At 36.8% G+C, this 10,942-nt stretch overlaps 2 protein-coding genes across 2 annotated transcripts; one reads left to right on the top strand and one right to left on the bottom strand.

Annotated features, from left to right (window-relative positions):
• LOC18780582 (probable polygalacturonase) lies at positions 376–5,259 on the top strand. The gene is made up of 5 exons (XM_007211964.2): positions 376–1,490; positions 2,487–2,607; positions 3,208–3,382; positions 3,815–3,885; positions 4,100–5,259. The coding sequence occupies exons 1-5, from the start codon at positions 1,047–1,049 to the stop codon at positions 4,732–4,734; spliced, it is 1,446 nt and encodes a 481-aa protein (XP_007212026.1). The 5' UTR covers positions 376–1,046; the 3' UTR covers positions 4,735–5,259.
• LOC18778880 (photosystem I reaction center subunit N, chloroplastic) lies at positions 5,370–6,357 on the bottom strand. Its single transcript, XM_007213784.2, has 3 exons — positions 5,933–6,357; positions 5,689–5,814; positions 5,370–5,596 (listed from the first exon to the last, which is right to left on the bottom strand). Exons 1-3 carry the CDS (start codon positions 6,233–6,235, stop codon positions 5,507–5,509), a joined length of 519 nt encoding a protein of 172 aa, XP_007213846.1. The 5' UTR covers positions 6,236–6,357; the 3' UTR covers positions 5,370–5,506.

Below are 10,942 nucleotides of genomic sequence, written 5' to 3'. Positions count from 1 at the left end.
ATATTTTCGAATACAAATTTGCTTAGAACGAGAAGTAGTAGAAAATATATAATATAATGCTGGGCTTTTAAAAACATTTGGAGGCCCCTAAATTTTGGGGGCCCTGTGCGGTCGCACATCCCGCACATGCCATGGGCCGACTCTATTTGGGACTCAAATTTAGTACACAAATTTAGTGTCTTTAAGCATTCTTGATAACAAATACCCTATATTTTAGCATAAATCACATCGCACAATCAAATCCCGCCACTTACGTCATGAGAAAACCCATGGCTACTGCCTACCTCACCCCGATTTCACCTTCCCCCACGTAAGTTGAAGGACTATTTCTCCTAAAAACAGTTAAAATTATTTATAAATATTTTTATTTTTATTTTGGAGACGGACATTAGGCTAGGCTTCACGTTAGTACAGTCTCATTAAATTTACGCGCAATTAGAATTAACATTTTTCAAAGACTCCCGTGAAGAGCGGCTTCACTGCTGACATGATCACATTCACACACACCGCCGCCCTACTTCCATGCACTTTACAATTCACAACACTACAAGCCTGCCCAGACAAACCCTCCAAAGTCGTCTCCCCATCTCACCCACCTCGATCCGAATCTTCTAATTCAACCCAATTTTAACGTAAATCATACCGCCCAATCAAATCCCGCCACGTACATCAACAGAAAACCCCACGGCTACTGCCTACCACCCGATCCTCACCCCTCCCACACCGAACAAATCGGATCGAGCTTTTCTTCAACTTTCCGAATCGGACCCCACACAAACAAACTCTCCCCCCCTTCGTCCTTCTTCCTTATTCTCCACACTCAACCTTCACGTAAAAGCCAGCTCAGCTGCCTCCCTCCAAACCCCCACCCCCACCTTCATCTTTTTTTTCTCATCATCCAAACACACCCTTTTTCAGAAAAAAAAAAAAAAAAAAACTCCCAATTTAAAAAATAATAATTATCTTCTTCTCTCTTTCCATTTTCCATTTTTTTGTTTCTGGGTATTTAATTTTCATGCACGTAAGTAGTAAGAAAGCAGTAATTAATGGATGCAGAAAAACCCAGCATACTGGTTAGCTCCATCAAACCCACATGGGCATCTCTGCTCCTCCTCTTCACCATCATGCTTGTCCTTTCCTACCAAACATTCTCAACCATGGCGGGTCTTCCCACATGGGTCGGGTCGATTTGGCCCGCCGCAGGATCCGATACCCGTTCGGATCATCACCCGAGCACCTGTTCCGGGTTCTTCGGGGGCGTCCCCAAGAGGAAGGTGGTGATGTCGATCGAGGCCTTCGGCGGGGTCGGCGACGGGGCCACCTCCAACACCGAAGCTTTTCGGAGGGCGATTCTCCACATGCAGCGTTTCGGGGAGAGTGGTGGGGCCCAGTTGAACGTTCCTAAGGGGAGATGGTTGACGGGCAGTTTTAACCTCACCAGTAATTTCACGCTTTTTCTTGAAGAGGGCGCTGTAATTCTGGGATCCCAGGTGAATAAAATATTCTATCTATTCTATTTTCTTTACTTTATTCAATACTTTTTTCTTGTTTGTTTGTTTGTTTTCCCTATAAAATGATTAATTTTCGTTAAGGTTTAGGAAGTGGTTTTCTTGTTTGTTTGGTTGTTTGTAAAGATGGGTAGCATATGTGGGTTATGCCGCACGGTCACGGCAATGCGCCCTCTTCTGCACACAAGTTCGAATTCCCTTCCTGTAAATTAAGTTAATTTACAGTAAGATTATAACTTATGTAAAAAAATGGGGGTTTATTTTTTAATTCTGGGTTGAAATGGGTAAAATTGAAACTCAATCCTACATGAAAACAACCCAAGAAAGTAAGCAAAACAGAAGGACAAAGAAAATTACTGTGGAAATGGTGTTTTACTTTTTCTTTGTTTGCTGTTGTAATGATGGCATGGATTAGGAGTGGTTTTGTTACTCATTACAAATGGAGGTCACTGTTATCATGTTCATATTGAAGCATCTTCTATTAACAAAGGCGTTGAGAAAGTTCACGGGTGCCTAGAGGGACCCCACACCCCCACCCACCCAAAAATGTTTAATTCAAGTTCAACGGCATGATTCTCTTCCCTTGTGTTGTGTATATAATATATTGCCTCTTTTGTACTTTGTTTTGTTTTTCTGGGGTTCTGCCTTCTTTTGTTACTTTATTCATCTTTCAGGCAAATGAGATGAGTTGATTTTATTTTATTTTCCAGACAAAAGAATGTGTTGATTTTAACAAGAATGGTCCCAAGTGAAGAGCAATTTGTGTGTGTAATGGTAGTATTTTTCCATTTTGTAATGACGAATATAATAATTATCGCAGGCTCTGTCTCTGTGTGTCAATCAAATAGGATGCCAAAGATAATTTTTCCATCTCAATACCCTTAATCAATTCTTACTTGTTTAAAACACCTAATAAAATACAATTTTGTTTTTCAGTTTTTGATTCATCAGGTTGATTTTTGCCCCTTTTATTTATAGGATCCGAAGCAATGGCCTATTATTGAGCCATTGCCTTCTTATGGAAGAGGAAGAGAGAGGTTAGGAGGAAGACATATAAGCCTTATTCATGGGGATGGTCTTACAAATGTTGTCATTACAGGTACCAAAATTATTCATTTTCTTCCCCATGGCTTTTGTTTTCTCCCCTTTTAAGTAATCAATGGTAAACAAAATGAAGTTGTGAATGGTGGATATCAAATACGTGCATAAAGACTGAGACCAAAAAAGTGCATTTATTTAATGAATGATTAACCAATAACCAGAGCATATTTATTCTTTGAATGTGATTTAAACCTGCCTTTTATTATTCTTTAAATGGGCACATGATATTCACATGCAGTTGTCTCTCCATGCCCCTGATCTAGAAGACTGAATTGTCATACCAATTTTCAGATTTATTAGAATGAACCAAGTAGTGCCACCAGTCTTTAATTTAAAATTTGATGGATTATCTAAATATGGTGGACATAAAAGCACCATCAAGGCGGTATTAGGCTTCATTAGGTGGTAGGTTAAGAACCAAATGGCATTTGTATACATTAATTAAGTTAATTTTTTTTGTGGTGCCACTAATAGGTGTCCAAAATCTTTTGTGATGCCTTTGATACATAAAAAATTTGTGAACAATATCTAAGATACTCTTATTAATTTTGTTATCTTTCTGGAGGCATTGAGTCAATAATTATTTGGGGCCTTTCAGGTAATAATGGGACAATTGACGGGCAGGGGAAAATGTGGTGGGAACTATGGTGGAACAGAACACTGGAGCATACCAGAGGTCACCTGCTTGAGCTAATGAACTCTCAAAACATTCTCATCTCTAACCTCACTTTCCTCAATTCTCCATTTTGGACCATCCATCCTGTTTACTGCAGGTGCACTGCCTTTTTCCTGATATGTTCTTTCTGTTTGGTTTTTGGAGGGTACATATTTGCATATCAATTTAAGTTAATGCTAATTCGTAATGTAGTTGGAGCTTAAAACAGTGAGATTTCATTATAGTCAGGAAAAAACGATTAGGATTGTTGTTTTGTGTTTGTTTTCGTCGTCTTCAAATGATCCAGCTACTTTCTAATCTATTTTCTCTCTGATTTGGAAAACTATAATAAAACGGCTCTTGATGGAAGATGAAAAAAAGGGCTCGTTTGCATAGCATTTTAGATCCTTTTTATTTTCAATTAAAGGGTTGATAAACTATCTTCCCATCTAAATGTCAGAGGCATACTTTAGCCCAATTTCATTTATCTTCGTTCTATGCTTAAAAAATAATAATTAATCGCCCCCTCATAGTTCTGTGTTTGTTTCAGTAACGTTGTTATCAAGGACATGACAATCTTGGCTCCTCTGAATGCTCCTAATACTGATGGCATAGACCCAGGTATGCTCCTCTTCTGTCAATTGAACATAACATCTATTCATCTAAATTAGTTTGAGAAGTTAACATTAAGAAACTCAAGTATATTTTATGTGTATTTAACTTCCGTATGAAACTTGTTTCTATCACGCAAAATGATTTATCTAAACTAATCAAAGAAGTTAGCATAAAGAAATTTATTTGTTTTGCAAATTTAATTTTGTATGTTATGTTTCAGATTCGAGCACTAATGTGTGCATTGAGGACTGTTACATTGAGAGTGGCGACGATCTTGTAGCAGTGAAAAGTGGTTGGGATCACTATGGAATCAAAATGGCTCGTCCAAGCTCAAACATCATAGTAAGAAGAGTTCATGGCACCACTCCAACTTGCTCTGGAGTGGGAATAGGTAGTGAGATGTCTGGTGGGATTTCAAATGTGACCATTGAGGATTTGCATGTTTGGGACTCTGCAGCTGGGGTGCGCATAAAAACGGACAAAGGTAGAGGGGGCTACATAGCAAATATTAGTATAAGTAACATACTGATGGAAAGGGTGAAGGCACCCATAATGTTTAGTAGAGGGGCCAATGACCACCCAGACAAAGGATGGGATCCCAAAGCTGTTCCCCAAGTAAAGGGAATTTTCATTAGCAACGTGTTCAGTTTGAATTCAACAAAAGCCCCAGAATTGAGGGGCATTGAGGGTGCTTCATTTGAAAGGATATGCTTTAAAAATGTCACAGTACTTGGTCTTGCTCCATCTGCAGCGTGGCATTGTGAATTTGTTTCAGGTTTTGCCAATGGGGTGTTTCCAGCTGCATGTCCTCAGTTGCAGGATATGGACGCTTTTGACTGGTGTCTGCAACGTTGAGCATCTGTGGATGCCTTTAGTTTGTGTTTTTTTATGGAAATATGAGGCCTGAGTTTTGAGGTTGGACTTCAATTACTCTTCCACAGTTGGGTGTTCTTTTGGAATCGAACACAAACCATATTACGGGGACAGGCATGATCAGCTCAGGCTTGGCTTTGCAAGTGAGATATGTAGCTGGTGTTCAAGGAGATCTTCTATGACTGCTGTCTGGTGACCTATTCAATTTGCACAAGGCTGAATTTTTCTTGTGTATTGGATCCATTGTGCACAAGTCTGTTTGGTGATCACCAGAATCTACTGAATGGGTTACCTTATTTTGGGCACTAATTATTTTCGTCAAGACTTATTGTTTATTTCAAACAGTTCATTGCCGTGGTGCTACACATACATACTCAGAAAATACACAGATTATAGTAACCCTCAAAGCTGGAGAGATGAACTTGTATAGAGTTGATACACAACAAGTGTAACTTTTTTTCTGAACTTATTCATTCATTGATGAATTTATGTTACGGATCTACAAGATAACTTTTTGTATATTTTTAGTGCACTGCCAACTTGAAGAGGCCATCTGACTTAAGTGAGTTGTTGTTCATCTTTCAACCAGAAATAGGAAACGGAACAGAAGAGAATACTTATGGAGGGAACAATAATTAAATCACAAGATGTAGATGAAAGGATTGAAGTTTTTGAATTAAGAAGAAATTTAGCTACATACATGTTGAAGGTTGCTGAGGAAATTAAGAGATTGGAACCATTTCTTTTCTCTTGATTACCATTTCCAGAATACATTGGAACCACACTTGTACTTGTCCTTACCTTCGCATTCCAATTTCAGATCATCAGAGATAAATGGTACTTTCTGCATCCACCAAATTAATCAAATTAAACAAAACTCAACCCAACCCAACCCATAATTAATTAAATTAATTATTAATGACTTGAGTTTTGTACCTTTTGCTTGGCAAGATCTTGGCAGCCTGTAAAGTTCTCAGGGAACTTGCATGTCCCAAATTGAACTGTGAATGCTCTAGCAAAGTTGGCACCACTTGTTGCCAGCCTCTTCTTGTCATTCAGTTCCTAAAGTACAAACAATATACCCCAAAAGTCAATCACTACAATCAAGCCTAAGCTTAATTTATGATTAATTTTTTTAAAAAGAAAATATATACATTAATTTAATTAATTAATAAGCTACCTTGTTGGCTTTGCTCTTTTCTAGGTAATCATCAATGACCCCAGCATTGGCAAAGGAATTGGATGCAGCAGCAGAAGCTGATGTGAAAGCAGTGGCTGCTAGGAAGAGTAGAGCAGCTCTTCTTCCTTCACTCTTTTGAGAATCAGCAGAAACTCTAGCCTGTTGAGCTCTGATTGCAGGCACCACTTTCTGACCAGCTGCTGCCACAAAAGAAGAAGGCATCTTTGCATTGAGCTCAGACATTGCAGTGCCAGAGATGGCATAGTTGCATGCCAACACACTAGAGTTAATCATGGCTGCCATTTCTTCTTCTTCTCACTAATAATACTTGTACTTAGACAAAATTTCACAATCTGAAATCAAGGGCTTGTACAAGAAGAGAAGAAAGTGGTAGGTATTGTGAGAGGGGTTTGTAATTTTGGGGTTATGGATATTTGATAAGGAGCGATTGTGGTGGGAGTGTGGATAAGGTGAGATTGCCTCACTCCTATTGGCAAACTTTCCACTTCAAGCTACTGGTTTGGGACATTGGAGTTAATTTGTGTGGCGGAATTGTGTTTTGGTCCCACTTAAGAATCCAAACTTGTGCTCTGTTGGCAGTTGCGTTGTGTTTAATTCTCTGGTAATAAAACACCAAGGAAGAAGTAATTAGTCAAGTTTTTTCATGGAAAGACGGTGGGAAATCATAAAAGTTGTTGACGCCCAAAATTGGGTCAATGAGATAGGACCCAAAAACACACATAAACACACCAAGAACACGGGCAATAAATTACGTCCACGTTGAGTTGTGTGCTTGTTTTCACTATAGTAAACGGTTGTTATATTGTACACAGAGCTTATGAGAAAGTAAAATGAGAGTGAATAACGACTTCAGTTACAAATGAAGTAATTGTTAAAGTGAAAAACAATGGTACTTAGAGGTGGGCATCGGAATCGAAAAATCGCAAAAATTGAACCAACTTGGAAAAACCAAAAAATACCACGTTGACTAAAAAAGTCAAAACCAAGACAAAATCGGTTTCGGTTTATATTATGAAAAAGCAATTCGAATTGAACTGGATCGGCTTTATGACAACCAATCTCTCCTTTCAACCATTATGACAACCCAAATCTCCTTCCAACCATTATACTAGCCCAACTCCAAAGCCCATTTTCCTAAACTACCCAACAACATCCCAATTCCCCAAAACCTTAGGGCATGTTTACTAATCAAGAATCAGGTTAAGTAGGAATCCGAGTAATTAGGAATCGGAGTTAGTCAAATTAAGTTGTTTACTAACTGTCAATAATCAAATTGAAAATAAAACGAATTCCTATTAAAACCATTTACTATTGTGAGGAATCAAAATCAAAACCAGTTTGATTACCAAAATGCCCTTGCAAAACAAATGACAAAGTTGTGTTATCTAATAATAAATCAATTTTTTTGAAAAAAAAATTAAGGGTAAATTTCAGTTTACTACTCGGAACTTTCCCGAAATTCAGACTTTACTACACAAAGTTTTTTTCGCCTCAGTCTCATGCCTAAACTTTAATTTTACTACCACTTTCATACCTCCGTTAATTTGATTGTTAAGTTTTTCGTTAAATGATGACGTGATATTTATTGCTCCATATTGACCCACTGAATTTGCGCCACGTTGACCCACTAAAAAAAAAACAAAAAAACCTTGCAACAATATTATAGAAATGTCATAATTTTCGAAGGTTTGAAAATAAATGGAGAAGAATTGTTAAGCTTAAAGAAGAGAGAAGAAAGAGAGCAAGAATAAAAGAATTAAAGCATAAAATAATGGGAGATAAAGAGTTTGGAATCTGAAAAGGATGAAGATGAAGAATCGTGTGAAAGGGTGTTGGGAGGCATGATGATGATAAAAGTCCTTTATGTTATTAGTTTTTTTTTTCCCTAAAAAACTGCATTAAAAATTATTTTTTCTAAAAAATTGGCATTAATTAGTCCAAGTGGCATAAGATGTGTGAGTACATGTAGAACTATGAATGCATGTCATCGTTTAACTGAAAATTTGACAATTAAACTAACGGAGGTATGAAAGTGGTAGCAAAATTAAAGTTCATGTATGAGACTTAAACGACAAAAAACTTCGTGTAGCAAAGTCTGAATTTCGAGAAACTTTCGGGCACTAAAGTGAAATTTACTCAAAAATTAATAATAAACCAACTATAATAAAAAGGGAAAGAGAAAAAGAGAGTAATAATAATAATAAAAGTGTTTATAAAAATAAAAATAAAGATGGCACTATTTTTTTTTTTTTTTTCATATTAGTATTAGGTATGAAATAGTTTGAAAATTTTTTTTTTAATAAAAAATAAATGTTCACACTAGAGGTGGACTTGGTTTGGGAACCACGTTTTTTTCATTCAACTGCAAACCGACTGAAAATTGGCGATATTGCCATATTTGAGACCAGTCCTGGCCCAACAAGGGCTAGTTAACCGTCACTCAGTCGGACTGATGAAGCGGTCATTGTCAACCAAAACCAACATCCACCCAAAATTGAATTTTTTTGGGTCTTTTTAATTGGGTCGTTTTGGGCCATGACTTCTTTTTTTTTTGTTTTTTTTGTTTTTGCTTTCCCGATTTTTCCAAGCCTAATTTGAAGCTTATTTTGAAGCCTTTTAAGCCCAAGCATTTTGCACCCAAGAATTAAACTTCCAGTTTATAAGCAAGCATATGAGCAACCAAGCATTGACCAAGCATATATCATATAAGCAAGCATTAAACTTCAAATTTTGGCATTCAAATCTCATCCATTTGAGCAAACTTATAAGCAAGCATATAAGTTATAACCAAATCAAACAAGCATTTGAAAAATAAGTCACAAGCCAAAAGCAAATAAAATGACAACTCAAATAAGCAAATTTAAACCCAAGCAAACAAAGTTACCAGTTCACAATACAAAAGCAAATAAAGTTACAACCCAAAACAAAATGCAATGCAAATTTAATTAAAGTTACAAGCCAAAATAAGAAACACAAAACAAAACATAGGAAAATCATGTGGTGGTGGGGAGTGGATTTGAAGGACCCGTTTGTGATTGTGATTGTGATGTAGAGGTAGAACCATGAAGAGTGCGGCCATCTACAAATAAAACAACACAAGTTTAGTATTTATAAAGAACATTAAAATGAAACGTGTTTGAGCAAATTTCCTCCTAGGAGAATATCCGATTTGGTTTTGGCCACAGGCCCTCCAATGCCTAAGTCAATAAAATGTGCTCAAGGAGATGCAAATTATACTGAAAGGATAGAGTTTTCCTCTCCGGGGAGAAGAGGTGGCGCGGACGCCAGGAGAGAGAGAGAGCTTTGTGTTTTTTCTAGGGTTTTTGGAATTACCCCATGTGTGAGTTATGCTTGCCTTTATACAGAGTCTCCATCTTTGGTAGCGTTTGTGGAGGATAATTCCCATTAAGGAGATTTGGTGGAAATCGAATCCTTGATTTAGGGAGATATTCCTATCTTAAATCAGGATAATTGGCTAATTAAATAGGATTTAATTAGCACAATTATTTGACCTAAGGAATATTCCATTTTCCACGTGTCACCTTTTGAATGGGTGCCAAAAATATGTGATCCCACAAAATAAGCATAAAGAGAGGATTCTTGACTAAAAAAAGGTTATAACAAGCATGAGAACATGAAAAATAAACTAATTACTTACAAGTTGTAGCCTCTTCCACTTCCTTTTAGAATTCAATCTATTCATCCATGAGTTCTTTGTAAAAGGAAAATTCTTATGCCCTAAGCCAATCACAAGAACACACTAATGCTTCTACCATTTTAGGATGCAATGAGCTTTTAAAAGGACCCACAATTCTCTTTCCTAGGCTAAAAGCATTTAACTAGCAACCGTAGAACTAGGAATTGCAAAGACATCCTTGGAAATTTATGAAAGAATTGGATATCTTGTTTGGTTCTCTTTTCATGAATTCAAGAGATTGAATTTTTTGCTCATAGGGTTCTCAAAAGAATCCACCAAGTGCTTATCTACTTCATTGGATATCTCAATAGATTTCTCATCCTTCATTCTTTGTAGAAGTTGTTGCATTAGTTGAAATGTGGCATCAACATCCTCACCAATTTGTGGAACCTCATCGTCAACAATTTGGCTCCCAACAACGCCCCCAACCCATCTATACTCATTATACAAATCATCCAAACACTTTATAACCTCATAAACAATTGCCTCTTTCTTTCTACATCCGTTCAAAGATTGAGAAAGCTTATTTGTAAAACTTGAATCTTCATCCTTGGGTCTAGCACATTGCCCAAAAAGATAAGCTTATTCACAACCTCAAAGCTCCCCCAATATTTGTCAAATTTGGTAGTGCAAGATTTATGTGTTGGCATGTTCTTAGTCCAAAACGATCCTATTGGTGAAACTAACTATTTGAAATTCAGCAGATCCTCTGTTTTCGTCTTTTTCTTCTTGTGGGAGCGAACTCCAGGCGAATATGAAGCGCATGGATACAAGTTATGCCTTGGAAAGTTCCACCGAAAACCACCTCATTGACAGTAATCTCAAAATTTTATATTTATAGACCCGATTACTTCATTTATTCACTATGTAATCTTTAGGATAGATTGAGATCTTGAAGCTCTAAGGTGCAAGGTTGTCTCAACTTGTGATTAGGAAATGTAAGTTTGACTTAGAGCATCCACAATCATGCTCTTTATTTTTCAGTTAAATTTTAGCTAAAAACATATAAAAGTTATTTTAGGAGTTTTCTATAAAATTTAAACTCCAATAATGCTCTCTAGTTTAGGGAGTCCTAAATGCTATAACTTTTTTTTAATTGGTCCATCTCTATTAAAAAAATATATAAAAAATAGTTACCATTGATTAAAAGTTTGAAATACTCATTAAATAAAGCATCATTAAATTATAGGGAGCCACTAGAAGTCTTTTCTCTCTCCTTAGATTTAGGAGCTCCTAGAGATCTCCTTATTTTAGGAGGTGGATAAGAGTATGGTTGGAGTTGTATTTTTCCA

The sequence above is a fragment of the Prunus persica genome, chromosome G4 (genome assembly GCF_000346465.2).
Source record: "Prunus persica cultivar Lovell chromosome G4, Prunus_persica_NCBIv2, whole genome shotgun sequence".
Taxonomy (NCBI): Eukaryota; Viridiplantae; Streptophyta; class Magnoliopsida; order Rosales; family Rosaceae; genus Prunus; species Prunus persica.
The sequence above is the reverse complement of the archived record's forward strand: the minus strand, read 5'-3'. Positions and strand labels throughout refer to the sequence as shown.